Source organism: Rhizopus delemar, genomic scaffold, assembly GCF_000149305.1.
Source record: "Rhizopus delemar RA 99-880 supercont3.6 genomic scaffold, whole genome shotgun sequence".
Lineage (NCBI taxonomy): Eukaryota > Fungi > Mucoromycota > Mucoromycetes > Mucorales > Rhizopodaceae > Rhizopus > Rhizopus delemar.
Window position 1 is genome coordinate 1222110 of NW_027137832.1, and position 26078 is coordinate 1248187.

A 26078-nucleotide genomic window follows, 5' to 3' on the forward strand; every position below is an offset into this window, starting at 1 on the left:
TTAAGTCAACCAATTGTTTTATAACTGATTTGGATTAAAATAAATCTACTTTCCGATTTTCAATTTTTCCTTGCATTGGTTTTTGCCAATGAATTTGTGCTCTATAGCACTGTTTCTCAAAGGACACTTTGGTCTGCGCCATCTTCCCGGACAAATTTAATTTCAGCCTATTCTGTACATTTAAATCTTGTTCAATGCAATATTTGTAGTGAACAGGGTTTTGGTTAAGATTTATGGAATTGATTTATTTTGAGTATGTTTGTATAAATGTTACTGTATGAACTAAATTCGAACAGGTGTGTAAGTATCCAATTGGCTCAGATTCGTAGAATCGCAAAGGTGATAGAGTATGAAAATCCTTGTTGACGAAAAACGACGACTTAAAACACCATGGCCACAAACTTGCTTGTTTACTGTAATCACGGAGCATTCTTATACATGAAATTGCGCCAGCTGCTTTTTTAGGTGAGAACAAGATGAAATTGTTGCCTTTAGCCATCACTGGAGGAGCAGCGCCACCTAGAAACGCATTCAGTTTGATCTTGTTTTTGTGATCTTGGTAGATACCACTAGTTGCAATTATTTCAATTTTTTTGTACACAAATCGAAGCTCGTACCATAATCCACTTCCTTCGCTCGAAAACTTTTTCATTTCAATCGTAAGTTCGTCAGGGTGGTCATCAAGCTTATTAACTATCGCGACATCATCAACATCTCGATCCTTAAAATAAGCTTCAACCTGTGTGACAAAACCCAGTCATTTTTTTGATTTACGACAATACAATGAACTAGTAGCTCTTTCAATTGCGATATGAGAAGCTCGGCTGTTTCTTTTGTGGTGATAGTACTATTTTTTTCTGAAGGATTCCAATCTATGATTGCTTTGTAATCCAACGCATCGATTTCAGTGGATTTATCAAAGAAAACACTCGGCAAAAAACTTGAAGGATCGATCATAGCATATCTTAATCTGGTTTTATAAAATTCAAGCGCTTCGATCCGTCTTTCAATAGCATTGAAAATGCAAGGCTTCTTGTTGTCAGCACTGTATAATTCCTCAGCGGAATGCTTTTTTCCCTTTTTTATAGTGAAGCTACAGAAAGATTTAGTTTGTCCATTTAAGATTTATTAGGCAAAATGTCTTACACAAAAGTTTCTTTTTGGAAAAAATGGAGAGCTACTTTAATTAGACCTTCATTATCTTCAGCGACGTAAATACTTTCTACTGTATGTGACAGAGCAGCTACAAAAGCTTTTGCACGAAAAAGGCTATCAGCAAAGTTTATACATGTAACACCAATGACCTTTAAATTCGCGAAATTTGCCAAATACGTTAAAACGATTCGGTCTGCGGTTGTTGTAATTTTAGTGACATTGTTATATAAGAATTGACTCTTTTCATATTTTTGTGGTCAATTTCGAGTACAAAATCCAAGATAAGACTGTTATAAAAAAACGCATGCAGTACTTTGTTGGTAGTTGCCAATTCTAATTTTGCTTTTACGTTCAAGTAGTCATAAATAACTACCCAAATAGCTTCATCGATAGTGAGACAATTGGTACTTGGTTGTTATAATATTACTGCTTTCGATGTTTATTACTGTTGCTCTACAGCCGCACGTAGTGATTGAATTGAATACAGCAACAATTCCACCAATTCCTTCTGAGTATATTATTGTAGCATATCCGTCAAAAATAATCTCTTCCTTCAGATTAAGTCAACAAATCTTTCACGAGTCGTAATAGAATAAACGTAGTATTTAGGGATTGTTCAGTTCAATATATAATAAAGCTTATATGTAAATTTAAATGAACATGAACACAAAAGGATCGAACAATAATTATTTGTTTTTTAGAGAAGCTTCCAAAGATAGAATTTAAAATTGTAATCCGGAACAAAAGTGTCCTCTTTATTTAAACAATGCTAAAATAAAGGTACATCCGTTGCAGCAATCGATGACGCCGACCAATCACGCGATCAGGCGCTACACCATCTACTATAGCGTTAATCAATGGATAAGAGATATGACATTGTAATAAAGTAAAAAGAGAAATAAGATGATGTTTTCTTTTTTGCTTCCTCTCATCATGTATACCAGTAGTTAATGTACTTCCGGTGCCTTAAAACAACTTCTCAAAATAACTTTTTTTTAGGGGAAGAACTGCAAGCAGTGAAACTCCTGGTTTTATTTAAAGCCCTGAAGCTATCGCGATGAGGGAACAAGAAGACTAGCAAACATCTAACGAATAAACTATATACAAATACTAAACTATTTACACTGGGAATGATTATACGGCTAATCCGGGTACCGGACCCAGGGACTATTAATGCATAGCGATATATTTCTTTTTTGGGATTTATATTGATGTATGCTTAACTTGTGTTGTAGCTTTAGCAACTAATAATACTAAAACCCCTCACTCGGATCGATCTATATCTGTTACCAAAATAAACAAAGAAATCATTAGTTAATAAAGCTGAACAAAAAATGAAATTTTATCCTCCAGGAATGCAGTTTCCCTCTCAAAAAGAGATTTCTATTTCTAAATCGAGTAGAATTGAACTGAAAAGTACCTATTAGCCTACAAGAAGAATAGACATTCAAACAGAGATATCTACAAATAAAAAAAAAATCAGTTAGAGTCTTACAAAGGATGAGAAAATAACTGCAATTTAAAAAGAAGTGTAGGGCTAGACTCAAAACATGCATATTTTATGCAAATAATGATATATTAAAAGTGAACAAAAAAAAACAGTAGTCTTTATTAAAAGATATAAGAAGCATTCAAAAATGGTATTTGTTGAACTACATATGCTTATACTCTTCTTGGCTTCTCGAAATTAATATTTTTCGATACTAACAGGCTTAACCAACGTGAAGGTGTCAGTACATCTAATCCCAAAAAAAAAAAGACCTCAACAGCGGCTTACTCCGTAGGCTCCCTCAACTTCTAGACCTACCTACTCTATCGGTATAAAAATAGAGATGGCAAAGGAATAGAGAGTTGTTCGTAAGCTTTGGGCAAACTAGGGTAGATCCAAGACTTACACCATTGATAGCCTCCTCCAGATCCTATACCTTCCAATCTAAAAGATTGCTGAAAGAGAGACAAAAGCAAAAAGCGAAAAGCAAAGTTTATAAATTGAATGCAGTACTCCCCCTCAACCTGGGCTTTTAGTCACATTGCTTCTATTGCATCATCCATTTACAGGCGAAGCACCATAATACGCTTCTCATCTGAAATCAAGCAAAAAGGTTTGATTGTGGGTCTACTCTTGTTACTGATTTGGATTTTGTATTTAGTCTATACAGTAGACAACTCTCTGATCAACTTTTAAATGATTTCACTGAACGCTTCACCAGTAACTTGACCTTGAAGTACTTGAGAATTTTCTTCGATATACTGTGTTTCTGCCTTATCTGTTGAAATTGAGTCTGGCATTAAGTTGAAAAATCAAGAAAAAAAAAGTTTTTGATTCCTTTATTTTATATCCCTTTTTAAAAAAAAGGGGGGAGGCGAGTTCGTAAGTCTATAAGACAACGCTTGTTTAATCGTTCCGTCATTTGATATTTCTGCAGTTTGTCGATTTTCACTCGTGAAATAAAGGATCTTTTTCTACAAGATTCTACTGGTGTGGCTATAACCATTGTTCATGTCTCCGTATTCACCTTTCCTTAACCCAATTGAGGAGTGCTAGGCCAAAATTAAATCACATGTCCGACAAAACCCTCTTCCTTCATTGGATACTCTCACACCCAGAATCCAAGATTTGTCTGAATTTGAAGTGCGAATAGTGTAATAAAATCAGGAAAAACATATTCTCAGCTAATATTCGTTTGTTGTCAATCTTTAGGATACACAATCAAAACGATTTCTGGATGTATTATTCATCCAATGTGACACATAAAAGACATTATAAAAATCATCAGAATAGATCAGCAATTCATTATATTTTAACTTGTTTTATTTACCATTCACTTTACAATTATATTTTCTTCTATTATCTACTCTATCGTAATATGAATTTTTGCAGTGCTAATAAGTAGTTAAAATTCGAGTGCTGAGTTAATTTTGCTTGTTGAGATAATTGAAGTCAAGAATTAGTGTTATTGCTCATCTTTACATATTATATATTAGTAACCCTTTACCGTCTTTTATCAATTGGCTTCTGTTATTGCTTCATTTTATAGCAATTCTAAGCATGACACTATACATCAACTATCACATTAAACAAATTAAATCAATTCAAGTGCACAAATTAAAATAGATTGCGTAAAAAAAAAACAACCAATAGACACAACGCAGTTTTTTTTTTTTTTTTTTTTTTTTTTTTTAAGATAAACATAAAAAATTCATGGCTTGGCACACATGAAAGATAGACGTATACCTTGTACTGGTATATATCCTTTATATATTATTATTATTATTATTATTATTATCGCATTGCCCTAATTTGAGAATATAATAGAATGTCGAAAGCAGCGTCGAAAATGTATACGAACCGATCCTGCCAAGCCTTGTTCAAGATGTGAGAAATTAGACAAGGTGTGCATTAATCCCGAGAATACATTAATTGATCCAAACAATGAGGTTGATCGTTTAAGCGAACAAGTAGAACAATTATCCCTTGCTATTAAACGATTTGAAAATGAAATAAGAACATTCAAGAAAAACGGTATAAGTAATGATGAGCCTTTACCTCTATCATTGATTGAAGATCTATGCTATCAGTGGAAAGTCAAAATAATCGATGGGTATTTTAGTATCGAAACCGGAATTCAATACTTGAGCGACTTGTTACCCTATCAGCCATCTATCAGCTACCTTTCACCAATAAGCTCCAGCTCGAGTGAAGAATATTGGGAAGAGGGAAGAAGTGGTATCCTTATTCGTTTCAAAACTCAAGATTACGGTAGTCTTTATGGGCTTACTGGAAAAATATTGGCCAAATGTTTAAAGAAGAGGATACTTGAATCATCATCACATTTGACACTTGATCTTGCTTCGTTTGGCTCATATATGATCATGGACCGACTGATCGATATCTATTTTCACTGCCATAATATATCCAACGGTTGGTTACATGAAGCCACCTTTAGAAAAAAATACAGAAAAGTAAAGAGCCCTTTTAATGATTTGGTCTGCGTCAGTTTATGCTCTTATGTTTGTGCAACGCCTTGTGCTCATCTCGATTTTACTGCTCGACAAAGAAGAATCATGTCTGACTTCTTTTATTCAAAGATAAAAGATATTTTACTCGACCAGTTTGATGATCCAGACAAAAAATTAGAAAATTTGCTAGTAATCAACTTACTCTTCCCTTATATGCATATGACTTTAAATTTCTGTGAATATGATTACTATGTGACAATGGCTTATAACATTTCTCTTGATTTGAAAAACTATTATCAAGATGTCAAAACACATTCAACTGTTGACTATGTCATCTTTACTCGCCTTTTTTTATCAACTTATTGTGTACGAATTGTACTTGATTGTGTTGCTGGCAAGATGATTACTCAACAGCCTTTACCTTTTCCAAGATTGGAAGTATTTCCAGATGAACCAGAAGAGACAAAAAAGTTTATTCAATCACAAGATTGGACAGCTACCATTTACGATCATCCGTTCATAGATACTCTACTTGTATGTTTTTGTATATTTGATTATAGAGGTTTTATTAATATATTATTTAAATATAGGAACAAGTACACCTTATTTATATAGGAAGTACATGTACTGTGAGTTTCGAAACTATCCTTAGATTGGATGAAGTGATATTGGAGTATCGACAGACGATTCCAAAACAGTGGGATATTTGCAAAGACCTATATGATGAAGAACAATGTATGAAGGCCATTGATGAATCTTTTGATTATTTTGCTATATACACATTTATACAATTTCACAGCATTGTTCTCACCTTTTATGGAACATTTTTACAACCTGTTGCTTTAAATAATGAAAGTGATGACCTACTGAATATTGTTCGACAGCACGCGTTAGAAAGAGCTCGAAAGGCCACTCGACTGGTAATTTATGGCATGGAAAAGTTATCTCAGCTTGAACCTAGGCCACCATGTAAGTTGTATGATTTATTATGAAAAACTGACTGACTGTGTGAGCTTAGGTTATTATCAGTTAGCAGCCATCTGGTCTCTTTTCTTTGTGTTTGATACTCTGGTCTTACAGTGCGGACTGCCCACAGACAGTATTGCTTCAGAAGCACGAAAAATGTTTCAAAGTTGTCTTGACATTTTAAGCAGAATTCGTCAAGTAAAAGAAAATGATATTCCTTCTGGAATACAAATAGGCAAAAATGATATCAAGGAATTCATTCGCAGTGGTAAGGCTGATATTAATTATTATAGCAAGTTTCCAGATCCTTGGTATGCGTTAATGTGTGATGTATCTCGGTTCCTATAAACTGTTGTCTTGTATAAAACTTTGTTTCATTTCATGTATTTAATTCTCCTTTTCTTTTTCAACTATTACATTCTACTTAATAAAACTTGTCAATCATTGTTACTATATATAAAAGTCTAATTTTTGCGCCACATTAGATGCAATTTTAGTCTTTCAAAAAGAAATTACATGCACCACTAGTCAATAGAGTGCACGTTTTTTTTTTTTTTTTTTTTTTCTGTTTGTTTTATAATAAACATGTTTACTTGATCTTTGACTTGTTTACTGGAAAAAAATAAGAAAAAAGGGGATTTATTTTTACTATTCTCATTTATTTGTTAAACATGATTAAGAATATAGCCGATGATTATAGCGTTTTATAGCACAATTGACATATCTTAAAATGCACGAATTTGGTATAAATATCGGTTATAAAAAAAGATAAATGACTAAATAAAGGCAAAATATGAAAATAAAGGGACAAATAGCAAAAGAGAGATCTTGATGTGGGGTATGAAGAGGGGGTTAAAAAAAGAAGAAGAAATAAGGGGAGAGATGTACAGAGGTTATAAAAGAGGAAGAATTATACAAATTTATACATTTTATTTCTCTCTCTTTCTTTCTCTATCAATGACTATCGCTGGTACCTTACGTCGTATCTCTACTCAACTACAGAATTTATCAAAAAAGCATCCACACTGGCATCGATCCTCGCACGGCAAAACTGTCACTTTTTATTCTATTGATTCCATCTTTTATACGCACTCATCCGCAGAATATGATCGTACGCCTTCTGAGAAATCTTTACCTAATAGTGATGATGAAGATCATTCTCAAAGCAGTGAAGAATAAAAAAAAAATTTTTTTTTACTCCCTCTTGTATTTAAAAATAACCATCATAGCCTTCTTCCTCCTCCTCCACCCCTTTCTCCTTCTTTCCCCCCTTTTATACATCGCATACCTTTCTTTTTTATTATTATTCCTTTCCCAAAAAAAACTAAATACATTGAATGTGTTTTGTTTTAAAAAATGTTCCTTTTTTATACATAAAACTATTATTTTATTACTTTCTTACAATATCATCCCTATCTGGCCACACAATTCTTGCTCTATACACTTTCTATGCTCTTGGTTGATTCATTGAGATGGACAAGATCAATATTGGCGTACGCGTTTATGTTGCTCATAAAAGAAAAGTGCCCCTTAAATTCATATTAAATGCTCAAACTTCTTTTTTTTTTGTCTACAATAAAAAAAAAGCCCTGTGCGCCTTAAAAATAACGAAAAGGAGGGAAAAGTGTATGAAACTGAGTGCTATGGAGGGATTTTGGAGTGGATAGGAAAAGAAGCAAGCTTATCTGGTTACCAAACCATGGCTGCATGAATTCAATCTCAACCATGTGATCCATGTTCCTTTTTTTGATTGCTGTTGCCAAGCTCTTTTTTTTTTTTTCTGTGCATTCAATGAAATCGTCATTACCAACAATCATTCAGCAAGAACTTGATTTCTTAGCTTATAGTGTTGCTTTTAACTCTGAAAATGTTCTTTTTGTTGGTGGAGGTGATGGAGTTAATCACTCTGGCGTAAAGAACCAATTGGTATAAAGCATGAGCAGCAGAAAAACATAGCAATGAATTAAAGCTATTTTTGTCAGGCCTCATTCACAATAGACAAAGAGAATAAAAAACTCGTTCGAATAGATTCGTTACTTTTATCAGAAAAAGAGGATTGTCCAATGTCCATTACTTGTCACCCACAATTACCATTATTAGCAGCTGGTGTCAATAGTTCAAAAGATAATAGCAAGCAAGAAAACAACCTGAACTGTAAATTATTTCAAACCAAAGACAAGTAAGAAAAACGGATAGATCGTAGAGCATTCATGTACTAAAACGCTTTAATCAACAGCAAGATCACTTTGAAACAACAAATTTTAGCAAATCAATCCAAAGCTACAGCAGGATATCAGGTACACACATGTCTGTATGCATTAATTGGGTTCTAATTTTTGATAGCAGAAAGTGATTCGATATAGCAAAGGGGGTAATTATCTAGTTACTGCCTTTAGTGATGGGAAAGTGTCAGTTTTAAATACAAAAGATTGGACACTTGTATTTCAAGTACTCCAATTTAAAAACTTGCAAGACGTTGACTTTGATTCAAAAGAGGAACATATGGCCATTGCAACATCGAACTCACTAATTATTATTTCCATAAAAGAAAAAGGCAAAATTATTCAAGTCATTGACAGCCCTAAATTAAATAAGCAAACATCGTGTGAGATACGAGCTGTTCGGTAAAATATAGAATACATAAAATATAAGAAATTAATTTAGAAAAAGATACGCAACATTGAATGAACAAGAAACACTTTATGCTGTTGTAAACTCAACTTCTAAAGGCCATGGATTTATTTGTGCTTGGAAGCTACTGAAAGGACAAGAATATCCAGTGGTAAAACCAAGGACAGCAAGTGTTTCTCGCAAGAATATCACTCATTTTTCAGTCAGGTATAAACCAATTTCTATAAAATTGTTTTATTGACCATCCTTTTGAAAAGCCCTAATGGTGACATATTAGCCTTTGTATCAAATGATTTCTCTATTCATCTAATTGACATTCAAACTTTCAAGGTAAGTGATAAAAACCGATTGAAACTCCTTTCTTCATGCAGATGTTAGCCGTTATTAAAAGTGAATCAAGCACACGGGTTTGCAATTACCGATCTAGTATTTAGTCATTCTGGTGAATACTTAGCGACTTCTGGTGCCGATAACCAGTGTAAGGTGATGATGCTATCTAATATTAATGAATATCTCGGTAATAACAAGTCATCTACATGCTTTTGATTATTCATTTTATTATAGAAACGAGTGATGAATACAACCAAGTGATTTATGGTGTACTTGACATGTTACTGTTTGCATTATTAATGCATATCATCGTACAAATAGTTGACCAAGGAAATTAATAAAATTATTTTATTCAATCACCGATGTCACACTTCAGCATAACACACACACACATACCCTTCTCCACACACACACTTTTTTTTTTTTTCCTTTTTTTCTTTCTCTCTCTCTTACTCTCACTCCTTTATTTTATACTCTTTTTATCTTCTTCCCCTTTTTTTATTTTAACAAAAAAAAAGTTTGTAAAAGAAACACAAAGTAAAAACATATAAAAATAGTCAACCAAAAGTCAGTTTCCTTTTTTTTTTATTGAGAATGGTACATGGACCAATATTTGGATTAAAAGTAACAGGTAAAAAAAAAGACAAGTGACCTACTGCGTCATCATTTCTTATATTTTATTAGGTGGAGACAACGATCGCACCAAAGTTCATGAAGAAGCAGCTAAAGATGGCAAAACAGGACAAGACATTACATTTAAATACACGACATATAAAGTGGCAGGTAATGGTTCATTTGGTGTGGTATATCAAGCAAAAGTAGTAGAAACAGATGAAAGTGTTGCTATTAAAAAAGTCTTTCAAGATAGACGCTTCAAGGTAATAAAGCCAAAAAGAATAAAGATGGAGGGAATATGTAAAGTACAACTAAAAAAAGAAGGATTATAAACATTAGAATCGAGAATTACAAATAATGCGTTCGGTTTGGCATCCTAATGTCGTTGCCTTGAAAGCTTTCTTTTATAGTCATGACGAAGTGAAGGTGAGTTACATTAAAAGCATGGACGAAGAGAGAGAGAGAGAGAGAGAGAGAGAGACTGAATTTATTTGTTTTTATAGAAGGATGATCTCTATCTTAACTTAGTGTTAGAGTATATACCAGAAACATTATATCGAACCTCTCGTAACTATGCAAAGGCTAGACAACCTGTTCCCATGGTATATGTAAAGCTTTATACATATCAGTTAATGCGTGCTCTTGCTTATATTCACTCTCTCGGAATCTGTCACCGAGATATCAAGCCTCAAAACTTATTAATCGATCCTAACTCTGGTGTATTAAAGTTGTGTGATTTTGGAAGGTAAAAAAAAAGGGGGAGGAGAAGAGAGCAAAGGTAATGATAGTGGTAATAGTGCAAAGGCTCTTCATGCAGGAGAACCCAATGTCTCATACATTTGTTCCCGGTATTACAGAGCACCCGAACTTATTTTTGGTGCTACAAACTATACATGCAGTATTGATGTGTGGTCTGCAGGTTGTGTGATGGCAGAACTTATGCTTTGTCAACCTCTATTTCCAGGAGAGAGTGCTATTGATCAGTTGGTAGAGATTATTAAAGTGTTAGGCACCCCTACCAAGGAACAATTATTAGCCATGAATCCATCTTACACAGAGCATCGCTTCCCTCAAATCAAACCTCATCCCTTTTCAAAGGTGTTTCGCCCACGTACTCCAGATGAAGCTATCAGTTTTATTACAAAAACCCTGCAATATGAACCTCTTAAGCGTCTTACCGCTTTCCAATCTTTGGCTGACCCATTTTTTGATGAGCTTCGAGAGCCAAACAAAAAGATGTTGAACGGAAAAGACTTTCCTCATCTATTTAACTTTACTCGTCATGGTAAGCTTCTGTTGATTGGATTTTGTGATGGTAACTGACTTTTATGTAGAATTATCGATACAACCTGAACTGATCCATCGAATCGTTCCACCTCATGCGGAACCCTTCTTGGCAGCAAATGGTATCGATATCCATAATTTTGTGCCAATGACACCAGAAGAAATGAGACGCATTGATGTACCTCGTTAGATTCTTTAATAACTATTTTTTTCTTTTTGTTAAATATATTGATATATATATATACACATTCACACATGTTATAATAAATGTCGCCTCTCTTTATATACTTGCCTTATTTAGATCTTCCGTGTGGCTGTTGCATACAAGACGAACAAAAGAAATCATGTATGATGTCTTTTGTTAATAAATGTAGATGAACATGATGGATGCAACTAATCATATTAACCAATTCATTGCCAACACAAGACTGTTGATATATATTGATGAGAGTATCAAACTGAAGAAGTTATAATCTAAATCTATGATAATAACACCATTCAAATCCGCTTTTTCATATAGCCAAACTAAAAAAGTGTAAAACTTTATGATGATGATCTTTGAACTTGGTTCAAAAAACAAATTTGTGAGTAAACAGAGAGAGAGAGAGAAAGAGAAAATAAATAAAAGCGTATGATTATTATATCAGACATTCTATAAAATAACATACTTTCTTATTCTACTGTATCTATTCAATCGCTGCGATCAATGGCAAAATGGGTTGAGTGGATTGATCTATACACTACTCTTTGTAACGTGACATGATCACTTTCCTTTTTGGATTTATAAATATCGCCGCTGTAAATATGAACATGATTTATGCCGATTCGATGTGTTGCTAAAATTAAATTTCAAATAGTCTTGATTTCAGCAGTAGCTTTATTGATGTTAATATATACTTCATTTATAATATAAGTAGCTTCTTACTTTGGATCCAATTAAGCTTATACTATATTATACAATTGAAAACCAAAGAGAAAAGGAAACAATGATGATGTTTATATTTTGAATAATACGTTGGAAGCAATTGACCACTGATTTTAAAGCATTTATAGATTCAAATTTGCTATTCTTTTTGTATTTGTTTTCGGCGCCTATCAATTTATTGTGTTTAGTTTGAAAACTTTTTAGCACTGGTTTCAAATGAACCTTGGCTTATTTAGCAAATCACGAACGGATGACTGGAAGTGATACAAAAAAGGAAGGAGGAGATGTTATTAACATAGTGCTCTAATTCCACTGTGCAAAGTAGATTTTTGTTGAATTACTATGAAAAGGGTTACGATGATGGGGATGAGCCATCCGCAATTCAAAATACACGTGTTATTTATCTTATTCAAATCCAAGTACGATGTGGCTGCAAAGTATAGCATATAGTTGTTGAGATATTGGCGAGATCAAAGTCAATTTGATTCAAGAATAGAATGTTCTTGTCAAGAGTTTATTACTTTTTAACCACTGTTTATATTATATTGAATAAATCATTCATTGTGCTACAGATATACCTAGATCATAGGCTACCACTATTGCATTAAAATAAAGGGCATAATACAGACATACCCTATAGAAAAGGACCAATATAGTAGATCAAGTGGAAAGTTGCCTATACTGATAAGCTGTTTTATTCATAGTTGTAACGCGTTAAAAACATCAGTATTAGTAGCTCGTTACATGTTTAAATAAACTTGGATTAATAGAATAAATCGATCTCGCTCTTTCTAGCTATACTAATTTTTTAATGATAAGCGGTTCTTTATCCTATTTTGTATGGCTCTATATAAAAGACTTGATTACTCTAGTCCATTCTACAGGATAAAAAAAATAAGATTTGAACAGATGTAAAGATGTTGGTGGATAAGTCAATTGATTTATTTGACATATCAAAATAGCATTCGCTTCATGTTTTAATAGTTTGCAATTCACTCTCAAGCTAAATCAGGAAACGCATAGTGTTCAGTGTTTGATATATTCATCTACAACTGATTCAAGTGTCTATTCAAAAAGGATGCTTATTTATTAGATTAATTCAACCAAGAGTTTTGATTGTTACTTGTACAACATTCATTTAATACCCCTTTTTTATTTTTGCAACAAAAAGGTCATGTATTACCCTAACTGACATTATTACCTAGTGTAGAAGTCTAAAAAGTCAATCGGTGACTAAACGACTAATGTTTTAAATTTCATCAAACATCCGTTTCCTAGATGAAATGCTGTCTTTAAATAGCCTATAAAATCATCAAACAAAGAAATGATTGAACAAAGGTTCATGTCACGTGCTTATCCTGCTGAATCCAACATGAGAGAATGAATTGGCATGTCTTTATTCTATCTGATCTTCAAAGATTGTTGTATAAAGCGATTTGAATTTTTGACTTATTTATACTGTAAACAGTAAGCTATCATATAATTTTCACAATGATACATACCTGTTCTATGAAAGGATGGTTTTGCTTTATTTTATTTTTCTAGTGACTGTCTGAATCATTATTTAAAAGGATTATATTTCAAATGGTAGAATTGCAAAAGATGAATTATATTTTAAAAATATTGAATCTTATGCTAATTAAAAATAAATAAAAAAAATACTTAACCTAAAAATCCAAAAAAAAGAATATAAAGACGTTCTATTGTATATTTTTAATAACAATTATCTTGTCAATAGTTGTTCATTGTCTACAATTCGGAACTTAAATATTAGTCCTCCAATTTTTTTCGTAGAAAAAAAAAATAAAATAAAAAAACTATGATCTGCTATGAAAATGGTCAAGATAACTGTCATTTTAAAACTCTCATCTTATGCTATATCTTGCACATTGAGTGTACTTGCATAAAAAAGAAAATAAAAAGCAAAGAACAGCCTACTATAGTCTAGGCAATGACAATGAGCCCATTTGCTGATTGTGCTACCAGCAGCACATCATAACTTCATACACAATCATGTCTAATCAACATAAATTTTAACAATTACTTTAATCATATGGACAAAAATTTCAAGCAAGGAAGCTATGAATAAACCAAGATCATATTTTTTTTTTCTTTTTTTTTGTTTGGTTGAAATGATGTAATGATAAAAATGACAAACTTGGGAGACAAGGGAACGTGAAATCTATTAAAAAATTTTAATAGGTTCCTTTGACTTAAATAGTGTTACAAACATATAATAATCATGACCCCTTTTATCCATCAATTCAAAATTTGGTACTAAAATGAACTTCCCCCCTCAAAAAAAGTAAGTAGGTTTAAAGTACCGTTTTTATAAAAAAAAGGTTTTGACACACCTAGTCTCTATAATAAGCTACATATAAAGCTAAAGTTGTAAATCCTCTCACCTAAAGAGATAGTCTTTGTAGTTTCACAAATGAAGACGCATTTTGGGATTAAGGTTGATCTGAATTCTAATTGTGCCTTGCTTTGTTTTTATGCAATTAAGAGAAATGGTTACATTAAAATCAACTGCTGTGCAACACACTTTTCCCTCATTTTATTGTTAACGATAAACAATTACTTTTGATTTCTTTACAATAGTGATGGCTGAGGTAAAGTATAAACAAAGAGAATTTCTTCTCTTTCCTTTTTATCTGCTTTTCTGTTTATTAAATATAAAAGACATACGATTTTCATGTAAGAGGAAAAAAGTGTCCATTAACCTGACAAAAGCAATTTACCCTTAAAGGATCAGTTACACAATATGCTATATTTTTCTAAAGCATATCGTCATTATCGATTTATATTTTACAAAATGTATCTTGGTTACGAACAACTTTGTGCCTATTTTAACAAAGCTATCCGCATTGAATTTTACGAATTCATAAAGACCAGCAAAGAAAAAATTGGGATATGGCCTACAACTTAGAATATTAACTCACCTCATAACCTATACGCGGTTTGGAAGAGTCATTTTTGAAAATGTGGAAGAACGAGGGAAGGGATTGAATCGGTAGGTATTTTCTTCATATGCCATTTTTGGGAGCAGTAATTTTAACACTACTTCAATAGAATCAACTATGATGAAGAGCTATGGAAGGATATCTTACAACACACTGATCTTATTGTAAGTCTGGATAGTCTGCACAAATATTCCTTTCAGGTGCTAATGTTTGCTACACTTTAGTTATTTTTAGCGGCGAAATAAGAATGCGTGCAAGTTTCAAGGATTTGAAATCTTGACCAAATCAAGCAGGGCATGTGGCAAGGAGGTGTTATGTTCCATGGGAAATGATACAGCTACATCGAAAGAAGTATAAGTACAACCAACCGGAGCATGAAGCATTAAGTCATTGATGCTGAAATGTACTTGATAGCTCTGCAAACAACAGCACCACGGAGCGTGAGATGCATAACCTTAGTGATATCACATCGACAACGAATACGATGTGTGCGACACCGAAGATCCAATGGGTAGAGACAATTTGCAGAACGTTCACGAGACGTTGCAAGAGTAGTTTCCGGTTGGCGCTTTCACATATGCATCAAGCAAACAAGTATCAGATGCAATGGTGGGCATCACTAAAATAAAGATATTTATACAAGGATTTGTGCGTATCGCTGACTATCACTCTTTCGAACACATCAAGTCAGGTTAGTTTTTTTTTTTTTTTTTGACTTTTGAGGCTGTTGTGCTCCAAAGATAACCATTGTAATTTTGTGTCTTATTGAATCTCAGTTTTTATTTTTTGTAAATAAAAGAGGAGTGATCCTTCAGTGTTTCAACGCTTCTTTCTTTCATTAATTTTATTACAATGGAACAACAAAGAAGAATTCTCAACCAAGCAAGCAGAATTGACAGAATGACGAGGAGCAAGTGCAAGGCGCTGAAGGCCGCGTCAAGAGAAGTTGGTGCCAACAGGATGCACCGCTTCGTCGGCCTGGAGCTGGAGCGATCGGTGATGCTCAGAAAGTAGGTGTAAACCATCCATGTCTTTATTACTTGAACTAACTTGATTATTTGAAATTAGCACTGAGAGAGCGACTCAGAGGATTCGCACGGAAGCGTTTGCCAAGCTGACTCTCATTCGTGAGAGAAGGCGGGCAGCCTTCCGTTGCCCAACGAATCGCTCTCTTGTACCAAAGAGGAAGTGGCAGGGGGACAACTGGCAGGCCAGTTCGTCAGCCCCTGCTGAAAAAAGCAAGCTTCACGGCTGCTATATTTAAGCCCGTTCCTCTCCTTTCTCCCTCTTACCTTACCTTTCATTAATTCCGATTTTCCCTCATTCTTTGTTTCCGTAAAATAGTTTACTATTTTGTAATAAAAATTAAATCTGTAAATATCCTGTATAACTTATTTTGTCGCGTTTAAATTTATTATTTAGAGTCTTTTGTATTTTATTGCTACTTTTATTTTCTTTTCAGAGTTTAATTTATATAAAGACGCGTCTTACAGTTAAAATCGTAAAAATTATTTTGTATTTTTTTTTTTGTAAATTCATCAACCTTTTATTTTTAGTGTATTTCAAGGTAATTTTCTCATGAACTTCAATAAAATAAAAATCATAAAAAAAGTTTTGTTTATCAAATTTAGTCATGAAACGCGTCTCAAAGTTTTTATGATGTAAATAAAAACGATACAGAAATGGAAAGTGTATTTCTTAAACAGACAAAAAAAGCAACCTTTCCATTTCGAAAGAAAACAACATGTTTGATTCATATCCAATTCTCAACTTTTTATGTATAACTTAATAGGATCATATAGCGACGATCTTCGTGTAAGGTAAAAAAAAGCGGCGCTTCGTCAGATTAGGAAATGGACGTATCACAACAAAGTCAGAAGAGGAATGGCCTCATGCATATTTTACGCAAATCCATGTATGGTTAGCCCTCTATCATAATCTGTTTTTTTTTTTTTTTTTTTTTTTTTTTTTTTTCATACTGAGGTATTAGGTACCATTCTCATTTTATAGCTAGCTGGTTTCATTTTGTAAATAGGTGTGTAAATATAATGTATGAAGAACAGCGTATGGCACACTTTTATTTCATAAGATTCAGTCCATGCAAAGGCACAAGTAGCACAATGCAAAGATGGTAAAAGGGTACTACGAATTGTTGAAGCCTAAAAAATATAAAGATAATCATAAAGCGAGAAGGGCATTTGCGGATACAATCTCATGAAAACAAATTGCTATTAAAGTTTCAGAAAAGTTCTCATTATAGTAACTCAAAGATCGAGTATCGCTGATATCCTTGCAGCCAGCAATATTAACCTTTTACTTTGGACAGTTTATCTCTTTACAATAATGCTTTTATTCATTCAAAAACAACAAGAGAAGAGAGAGATATGATAACTACATTTCCATTTGAATTTCGTCTAGCAGTAATTGCAGGTTTTCGTAAAATCTAGCCTGAGTACAGATCATGTTCAAAAATCTGATGTACTTTTGTATACTAATCCTAAAAGGAAAACTTTAATTGTCAGCCGGATCCTTTAATTTCAATTTCTTTTCTCATTAGATTTGTAGATTTCATGGCTGACGAAGGAAATTGGATGTTTGATCGAAAGCGATCCTGGTAAAGCAGAACTATATAGTATAAATATATCAAATTTACTTTTTTAAGGCGTTTTTATTGAAATTATTTCAAACGTGGGCTGTCAAGGTATTCAAACTGAAGAAATGTGGAGTTTAGATTAAGGAATGATTGAGGATTTCAAGTAAAAAAAAAAAGGCAAGTGTTCAATCTAAAAAACATTTTTGGTAGAATTATTTATGGATTAATTTTCTTATTCAAATGGCAAAACAATAAAAGTTTCAAGAAAGCCTCTCTCAAATAGACATGAATACTGATAATATCTTTTTTACTGACGAAGTAATCATCAACGCCTGTGCAACTCAAGCTATTTTATCTATTTTATTGAATAGAGACGATATCGATATTGGACAAGTGATAAGAAACTTTAAGAAATTCACCCAAGATTTCACGCCTGACATAAAAAGAGAAAAGATATAATCTGCTATATGAAACGACTCGGAGATTCATTAGATAAAAGGGTTGGCAATCTCTAATAGTGAATTGATACGGGCTGTACACAACAGCTTTGCACGTTCCGATCCATTTGTGAATGGAATTGTTGATCAAAATGCTAAAGATCAAGATGTATATCATTTTATTGCATACACGCCTATACGTGGAGCACTATTTGAATTGGATGGATTGAGCAGAGGGTCTGTTAACTTAGGAAGCTATGATGAAGATAACTGGATGAGTAAAGCAAATGAAGCTATCGTGAGGCGTATGAAAAAAATAGGGCATCCGAATTACATTTTAGTCTTATGGCACTTACAAAGGACCGAATTGAAATGTATAAAGAAGGAGATGAGGAACTGGATGGTTTAATATTGTTTTTAACCTAAGATTCAATGAAAGAGAGAAATACGTTTAATAGTGAATATAGTACACTGAGTCATAAGTTACATCTAGAAAAGGAAAAAAAGAGAACGATGACATTTAAGTAACTCGATAAACAAGATGATTTTACATTGGATATTCAATCACCTTTTTTCTTAAAAGAAAAAACAATTTAAGACAACATAATTTTATTCTCTTAATTTACAACTTATTAAGATATCTTGCTGAAAAGTATCAACTTCAATCATTGAACACTGGGGCAAAAAATAAATTCGCAGTGATAGCTAATGAAAAACAATAGAAATCTTATGATTGTATCAAGTGATTTCCATCTATCTTAGCTATGTTTTATTTAGTATTTAAATGTAGATTTATAATTGATTATAATTAGTTGAAACATATTTTCTTTGCCATTGTTTCTCTTCTCTTATATGTTCTTACAGCTCAAATGTCATGATGCATAAAGAGTCAGAATTGGCACAAGCGCAGCTGTGGGTGAACATTAACCCGTCTATAGCAGAAAAATTTTATAAAGGGTTTTTATTCGTCTGTTTTTTTTTTTTTCTTTCTTTTTTATATATAATTTTCTGCAACACAAATGGATCAGAAGATTACGAAGCCACTACCATATAAACAACTTGCTATCATTTGTACCTGCAGATTTGCTGTAAGAATTAAAAATGAATGAAATTTGTTAGTTTTAAGCATCAGTTAATTTTTTATTTCTTAATCAGGAACCCATTTGCTTTACAGTGATCTTTCCATTCATTGTTCAAGTAAACAAATACACAAAGATTACAAAAAAAGCCTATGCTCAATGTTTATTTTTTTTGTAAGATGGTTAGGGATTTTCATGTAACAGAAGAAAAAAACGTTGGCTATTATGTTGGTTTTATTACATCTTGTTTTGCATTATCTCAATTATTAACAGGTACATTAAATGATGTAATTCTTGTGTATCAATTTTAACCTAAGAACCTTATTTTAATTAGGCATTCATTGGGGTATGCTGTCTGATAGAATTGGTAGAAGACCAGTTATTTTGCAAGGTTTATTTGGTACAATCACTAGCATCTTATTATTTGGTTTATCAAAATCATTTGTTTGGGCATTGGTATCCCGAAGCTTATGTGGTTTATTGGTAATATATTTTAACACTCCACTTTTACATTGTATCTAACTTTTGGCAGAATGGTAACATTGGCGTATTGAAAAGCATGGTATCTGAGTTAACCACTGATCATTTACCTCATCAAAGAGCTCGAGCATTCTCTTTGTTACCATTAATGTATGGTCTTGGGTCCATCATTGGTCCAATGCTTGGCGGTTTTTTATCTCATCCAGTCAAGAATTATCCATCCGTTTTTGGTCATTTGGGTTACTTAACTGAGTTTTTGATTGAGTATCCTTACTTTTTACCATGTTTCATTTCAGCCTTTATCTGTATATTAGGATTAGTATTTGGTTTCTTCTTTCTAGAAGAAACTCATCCTGCCTATGCACGTACTGTAGAGGACGAAGAGGAGAGATCACTCTTACAAGGCAATGAGGAACAAAGCTATTCAACTTTTAATTCCGATCATAACACTATTCAAAAATCACCCACACCAACCATTAAATATAAAGCACCTACTCTTAAAGAATCAATTACCCCATCGGTATTTGCTATTTGTATTGCATATGGTTTCTTTGCTTTTCAGGCTATTTACATGGATGGTAAGCATAGAAAGATTTTTTTAAATATTTTAACTCAACTCTTTTCTCGAAATAGAAATATTCCCTCTTTACACTGCCAGTACAAGAGAGAATGGCGGTTTAGACTTTACTTCAAACGAAATCGGAACTGCTCTCGCCTTTTCTGGAATAGTAACGCTTGTTTCACAATTGATAGTTTTGCCTGCGTTAACACGAAAACTCGGATTGCTCTCCATGTTCCAGTATGCTCTTTTCATCCTGGTCTTCCTCTATTCTTCTCAAGGTGTTATCCGTACACTCTACTCCATACCTGATCCTCAAGGCCGAGTAGACACTAAGTTTTGGGTCTGGATTGGTGTATTAACATCACAGTGTATCAAGACTCTTTGTCATACCATTTGCTTTACAAGTTGTACTATTCTGGTTAACAATGCAGCTCCTCGAAAAGACTCTTTAGGTGCTGTCAACGGATTTTCTCAATGTAAGTTTTATTGAAATACTGTAAAAGTTCAAAAAGCTCATAAATAAAAATAGGCTGTGCAAGTGCTACAAGAGCTTTGGGTCCTGCTGTTTGTGGTAGCCTGTGGTCAGCGTAAGTTTATTATTAGATATTAAAAGATGTCATTCTAAGCTCTTGCTATCTTATAGTGCATTATCTGCCAACTGGTTACCTTATGTGGTTCGTGTTAATGTTAGCTTTGTTTTCCTTGCATTTATTGGCGGGATCACTTTTGTTCTTAGTAGAAGATTAGATCCTGAAGAATATGAAACAGCACAGTCGAGAGAAGAAGTGGTCGATGTTGATCGTAAACAAAAATCAGATGAACCTACTGTAGCTTCATCTTCCCAATAGATTCATATTTTGCATATCGACATATTAGATATCCCTTTCCCCTTCTTTCTTTTTGAACAAGAGAAAGAATATGTATCCAAAAATATTTCTTTTTTTGTAAATTTTTTATTTATTAAATGATAAAGAGTATAATTTTATAATAAACTATGTTATTATAAATTATATATAGAAAATCTCCTTTAGTTGTGGATAAAATCATTAACATTGCGTAAATTGCTTTCACAACCATGTTTTGACAAAAAGTATGTTGAAGATTACAAAAACCAGAAGACACAGATTATTTCTATGCAAGTAAGTTTGATCTCATCTGTCAAAATATGCATATATTTATATAACATCTTTGTTTTGCTAACAACAAAAGGTTGTAAAAGATGACACATGCACTGGTACATTACTATTGACATAAAACAAAATAAGAGTAAAGAGGATAAGTAGCTAGAATATACAATAAATTTAAAAGAAAAGGTTCTTTTTTTTCCCGAAGTAGATGTTGAACAGTGACAACTGTTCAGGAAAAACCATTGGCTTCTGACGCGTTGTACTGGAGGTTGGTCGTGTAGGTTGTCAGCATGCTTTCTGGGACTCCTTGACTATTGATACGGACAGAGATGTCTTCTTTCAAGTTTCTTGCAAGTGTGGTGATAGTGCGAGAAGTCTCTATGGCAATCGCCTCACAATCTAGACCCTGTTCACGACAGTGACATCTCGCTACCAAAATATGCTGACAAACCTGCAGTAGATGGTTAACTGCTTGTCTGAGGCAGTTACCAAGATTCATGTGTACATTGAGAACATAGGCATTGTAGGAAGCTCATTGGCAACAATTCTTTGAACAAACTCCTGATTCGAGTAATATTGTAATCAACCAAACTCAGAAAGAGCCACTGTAACTATCTGCTTGCAATTTTTGAAGTACCTTTGTATTTTCGTGAAAAGTCACTGATTAAAATATCTGTATCGCTTTTATATCTTTATATCCTTGATAGACTTTAATAAACATTAAAATCCTCATTCATAAAAAAAATATTTCAATTCTCTGGACCATGCAATTTGGAGAAATTCATAGCTTACCATTTAAAAGGATGATATGCACAAAAAAGGCAAAAGGCACTGATTTCATGCAATTTAAAGCTGAGAAAGTAGTCGGAATATTATGAAATATATTCTAGCGTCATTACAGTCAGTGAGCCAGCCTTTTTTTTGCTCAACAGTCATACAATGAACTCATTCATGTCAAGATTCTTCATTCAAAAATCACATGCATTTTACAATCCACAACGTACCTTCTTTATATCTCGGCCACAACTAAAAGCGACAGAAAATAAACCAGTTTCAAAAACTAAAACATTTATGAAAAAATATGGTTATGTCGGTATAGGCGTTTATCTAGCTCTCGGTGTGGTCGATTTAACAACCACAGCAGCGGTCATTAGTGTAAAAGGAGCTCGGCAAGTGAAAGAAGCTGAAGACTATGTCATTGGTAAAGTGAAAAGTTGGGTCGGTCTTAAACATACCCCAGTGGATTCCTCTCGTCTGTCGAATGAAAAGCCTTCGCTAACAACACTCTTTGTCATTGCTTATGGTATTCATAAAACAGTCCTGTTACCCTTTAGACTTTCTTTGACAGCGGCAATTACACCTGGAGTGGCAAAAAGACTACAAGCATGGGGCTGGATACAGCGTAAACTAAATAAATAATAAAAGAAGATTGCTTTTATCTTGTTTCTTGCTTGTTTTGAAGGGTAACATAAGCCTTGTAGAAGTGCTTCAACAGCCTGGAGTGAAACTGACCATGTTAAACTTGAAAGAAAACAGCTTTGTCGGAGCAAGTTTTTGGCAAAGGACAAAAATGATAGCACCTCATTATTCCTTCAAATTTAAAGGCTATTGAACATACAGGTATATAACTATATGGGAACGTGTATAGTAGTTGAATAGAAAATTTGGGAATAATGAGCAAAAGAACAACAATGATGAGGCCAGATGAGCTGCTCGAGAAGAAATATGCTGTATTTTTAGCAGATTTTGGGTAATTTTTGAAAATGATATTGAAAAAACATGATTCGAATTTCGTCCAAACTTTACAATGAGAATCTAGGAAAGTATAGTTTTACTGTATGAATAAAAAATAATACACAGGGCTGAATCCTCTCACAAACTTGAAGTATGCAAATCGATATTATTTTAAACGAAGTACTGCAGAACTAGTAAAAAAAGCTACATAACACATTTAAAATTATTTGTTTGTTGATATGGTTTTCTCTGAATCTATATCTATTTATTTGAGATAGTTTAAAGTATAATCGCTTAGTTACTTAGTTTTTGTCTCGATCGCTTTAACAACAGCCCAAAACTCTCTTTAAATGATGCTAGCGATTGGCCCTCTCATAGTAGTAAGATTGCTTTTCTAACACATATTCAAGGTATACATTGGTATGAAGCTTTTTTGTTTCTGGCTTGATGCCCCAATATTCCATTCCTTCTACTCCTGAGGAGTATATTTCGACAGACAAGTACTGTAGATGGATACCCGAAAGGTTCGTCAGGCTGTGATTTACTTGGCATAGGGCTCTTTGGAGCCTATTTGGAGGACATGGAACCAAATTGGACGGTGTTATTATTGCTGTTCATTTTTTATGTGTATGTATAAAGATTTTATCAATTGAATACAAAGTAACTGTTTATATATACTTATGTACTAGGAGGCTTTTCGATTTTATTTCTTTGGTTAATGTGATCCAGACTAAAATATGTATAATAACACATCATACACCCAGTATAGCCGTTATTTTCTGGAAAGTCAAGTACAAAGAACATGCGATTGCTTTAAAAAAAAAAGAAGTAGGCGATTATAAATTAATCAGAGTCTTCTTCGCAGCATCTATATTCAGTGAGCACTGTAACACTTTCGAAACGATTCATTACAAATTGTTTGTTACTTACAATACTTAATGTTCAGATCGAATTTTTTTTTGTTTTTTGCATAAAAAAAAAAAAAAAAAAAAAAAAAAAAAAAAAAAAAAAAACACATTTTCAAATTTTTAAAAATATCAAAGTCGGCGTTGCTGTACAATGGTTAAGATAATTAAATGAAAGGTAGAAACAAAGGTCTAGAAACAATGTGAGTACTTTTTGAGATTGATCTTTATTTCAGTTGAAGTTAGTAAAAATTGCTTTAATTGAAGGCAGTTGTTTATATCTTATTGAGTGAATGGCTTGATATCTCCTATTGTAAGCGTTCTTCTAATCTTTAGGTATTTTAGCAAGTGTCATCTATAACTATGATTATGAAAGCTTTTCATTTATTTTTTGTATGTTTTCTATAGATTATCTTTTATCCTGAAAATTCCTCAATGACTTGAATAACGCTATTTTACGCGTTATTTCAATTATACGAAAGATTAGAAATATACCTGACATTGGGTTGGATTTCTGACAATAGGGGAAAATCTTGTTATTTCAGTTGATATTTCTTTTTATCAAAGGACAATCATTAATACAATACATATTCTAAGAGAGTATGTTTATTTGGAATCGATTATATGATCTTATTTAAATAAACTTGTATCTTATTTTATTTAATTATGATCTTGTAGCAAGACTTATATTTATCAATGTCAAATACAATCAGTTAATGTTCTGCAACAGGTGTAACAATAACTTCTACCAATTGTATTTAACGTTGCCAACAATCCATAGGAGGTTTTGATGTGATCTCTAGTTTCGCGATTGATATCATGTAATCCAAAAGGACCAGATGTTTCCAAAAGAGCTACTTCGCAATTTGCTCTGTTGCTGATGATAATTAATGCTGCTAAACGTACTTGTTTACCACAGCGTCTGTTATGGAGGATGCAGGATCGTAGATCTAAGCTACTTTCTCTTTGTCGTCCACAGCCCGTGATTGGTCCTGTACTCTGATTACCTATGACAACTCAAGAACAAAGCCGCTGTACTCGCTGGCGTATTGGTTGGTTACTTGGAGGCGAGCCAAAGCCATGCCCAAGATATCCATCATACATGCTCACACGCTCACATGTTGCCAATTGTCTTGGTATGCATCAACAGCTTTGCCTTCCTATAACTATCCCTGATCCCTTATCATTCCTTTTTAATAAACCCTTCACGCGCTCCTTTGTTTCCCCACGATGGACTGATTCTTGGAGGTTCCGCTGGCCTGCTATATGCTCAATCCTTCTTGAGGTTGACCAACTGCAACATGATTATCTTCCTCAGAGTACCACTTTTCTTGGTGAACGCTTCCTTGGTTGGCTAAGCTCTTATCCTTAGCTCCCTGATCCCTTTACCACTAACTTCTCTTTCATCTTTTTTGCTCTTTTTTTCTTCCTTTGATTGATCTTGTTCGAACGATTGTTTATTTTTTTTGCCCTCAATTAGACATTAAATTAATAAAATCTGGTGGGTGTCATTTTTTTTTACCTTTATGCCCAAAAAAAAAATAGTTTCCTTTTTACTTTATTGAGCTGGCGCGGGCAACTCAGTGTATTTTAGACACTACCCCTTTCGCCTTTTTAATTTTCTATAAAAACAGAAGATTTTTATCCTTTTCGAAACGAATGATAGTTTCCACTAGTTTTTTGAACTCTTTTTTCCCATCTTCTTTGTTTGAGTATTTCAATGAAGCAAGACATGATAAATGCTGAATTTTTTTTTCTTTAACGCTTTTCCTTACATAGTTCATTTTGATAAATATAATTGCATAGGAGGTTTTCTTTTTCGTAAACTTCTTAGATGTTTCCAAAGTCACGCTTTATCTTCCTTTTTGATAAGTTTTTCCTTTCTGCTCTGTATCTTTCAATGCTGTGTATATTGAAAATAAGTATGGGCTATATCAGCCTCCCAGATGAACAATAACAACCTATTTAACCAAACTAACAACGGATGTTTACAAGAGAAGTAGAAAATGTCACTTGAGAATTCGAGCCATACTTTCCTTTGTGTTAATCTAGTTAATCAAATGAGAAAGAAGAAAAGTGTATAATGTCTAATAAATAAAAATGCACTGCTTTTTCGTGACAAAGGGAGGTACATGCACACGCTTCGGACGCATTGACCCCAGACCGGCTGGGGCAGTCTGTCACTTTTTAATTTTCTGCAATTACTCATAAGCAGGACCAAAGGGAGTTCAGCCAGGGTGTACAGACTATTGAATTTGTGTAAGCTGATACCCTCTTTTTTTAATTGACAGGTTGCACATCTCGATACTTTCTCCCTGCACTCTCCTAAAGA

General features: G+C 33.3%; 11 protein-coding genes across 11 annotated transcripts; 10 read left to right on the forward strand and 1 right to left on the reverse strand.

The window, feature by feature from the left end:
• Nucleotides 1–162: 162 nt before the first annotated feature.
• Nucleotides 163–652, reverse strand: RO3G_08469 (uncharacterized protein; the record flags this gene model as incomplete). Its single annotated transcript, XM_067663059.1, has 2 exons — nt 163–167; nt 415–652. The coding sequence occupies 2 exons, from the start codon at nt 650–652 to the stop codon at nt 163–165; spliced, it is 243 nt and encodes an 80-aa protein (XP_067519160.1).
• A 3719-nt stretch (nt 653–4371) lies between these two features.
• Nucleotides 4372–6429, forward strand: RO3G_08470 (uncharacterized protein; the record flags this gene model as incomplete). Its single annotated transcript, XM_067663060.1, has 4 exons — nt 4372–4399; nt 4472–5649; nt 5706–6084; nt 6134–6429. 4 exons carry the CDS (start codon nt 4372–4374, stop codon nt 6427–6429), a joined length of 1881 nt encoding a protein of 626 aa, XP_067519161.1.
• Nucleotides 6430–7038: 609 nt separating this feature from the next.
• RO3G_08471 (uncharacterized protein) lies at nt 7039–7260 on the forward strand (the record flags this gene model as incomplete). The annotated part of the gene is made up of 1 exon (XM_067663061.1): nt 7039–7260. The coding sequence occupies one exon, from the start codon at nt 7039–7041 to the stop codon at nt 7258–7260; it is 222 nt and encodes a 73-aa protein (XP_067519162.1).
• Nucleotides 7261–8144: 884 nt separating this feature from the next.
• Nucleotides 8145–9303, forward strand: RO3G_08472 (uncharacterized protein; the record flags this gene model as incomplete). The annotated part of the gene is made up of 6 exons (XM_067663062.1): nt 8145–8260; nt 8318–8378; nt 8425–8705; nt 8746–8919; nt 8970–9042; nt 9277–9303. 6 exons carry the CDS (start codon nt 8145–8147, stop codon nt 9301–9303), a joined length of 732 nt encoding a protein of 243 aa, XP_067519163.1.
• A 333-nt stretch (nt 9304–9636) lies between these two features.
• Nucleotides 9637–11131, forward strand: RO3G_08473 (uncharacterized protein; the record flags this gene model as incomplete). Its single annotated transcript, XM_067663063.1, has 6 exons — nt 9637–9673; nt 9727–9920; nt 9997–10083; nt 10161–10402; nt 10455–10942; nt 10992–11131. The coding sequence occupies 6 exons, from the start codon at nt 9637–9639 to the stop codon at nt 11129–11131; spliced, it is 1188 nt and encodes a 395-aa protein (XP_067519164.1).
• Nucleotides 11132–14469: 3338 nt separating this feature from the next.
• RO3G_08474 (uncharacterized protein) lies at nt 14470–15186 on the forward strand (the record flags this gene model as incomplete). Its single annotated transcript, XM_067663064.1, has 4 exons — nt 14470–14483; nt 14757–14879; nt 14939–14993; nt 15064–15186. 4 exons carry the CDS (start codon nt 14470–14472, stop codon nt 15184–15186), a joined length of 315 nt encoding a protein of 104 aa, XP_067519165.1.
• Nucleotides 15187–15681: 495 nt separating this feature from the next.
• RO3G_08475 (uncharacterized protein) lies at nt 15682–16093 on the forward strand (the record flags this gene model as incomplete). Its single annotated transcript, XM_067663065.1, has 2 exons — nt 15682–15839; nt 15898–16093. The coding sequence occupies 2 exons, from the start codon at nt 15682–15684 to the stop codon at nt 16091–16093; spliced, it is 354 nt and encodes a 117-aa protein (XP_067519166.1).
• A 418-nt stretch (nt 16094–16511) lies between these two features.
• RO3G_08476 (uncharacterized protein) lies at nt 16512–17217 on the forward strand (the record flags this gene model as incomplete). The annotated part of the gene is made up of 4 exons (XM_067663066.1): nt 16512–16518; nt 16622–16649; nt 16865–16960; nt 17067–17217. The coding sequence occupies 4 exons, from the start codon at nt 16512–16514 to the stop codon at nt 17215–17217; spliced, it is 282 nt and encodes a 93-aa protein (XP_067519167.1).
• Nucleotides 17218–19117: 1900 nt separating this feature from the next.
• On the forward strand, nt 19118–20828 carry RO3G_08477 (uncharacterized protein; the record flags this gene model as incomplete). Its single annotated transcript, XM_067663067.1, has 6 exons — nt 19118–19211; nt 19273–19421; nt 19471–19996; nt 20052–20456; nt 20510–20567; nt 20624–20828. The coding sequence occupies 6 exons, from the start codon at nt 19118–19120 to the stop codon at nt 20826–20828; spliced, it is 1437 nt and encodes a 478-aa protein (XP_067519168.1).
• A 1350-nt stretch (nt 20829–22178) lies between these two features.
• On the forward strand, nt 22179–22526 carry RO3G_08478 (uncharacterized protein; the record flags this gene model as incomplete). Its single annotated transcript, XM_067663068.1, has 1 exon — nt 22179–22526. The coding sequence occupies one exon, from the start codon at nt 22179–22181 to the stop codon at nt 22524–22526; it is 348 nt and encodes a 115-aa protein (XP_067519169.1).
• A 2229-nt stretch (nt 22527–24755) lies between these two features.
• On the forward strand, nt 24756–25118 carry RO3G_08479 (uncharacterized protein; the record flags this gene model as incomplete). Its single annotated transcript, XM_067663069.1, has 1 exon — nt 24756–25118. One exon carries the CDS (start codon nt 24756–24758, stop codon nt 25116–25118), a length of 363 nt encoding a protein of 120 aa, XP_067519170.1.
• Nucleotides 25119–26078: the final 960 nt, after the last annotated feature.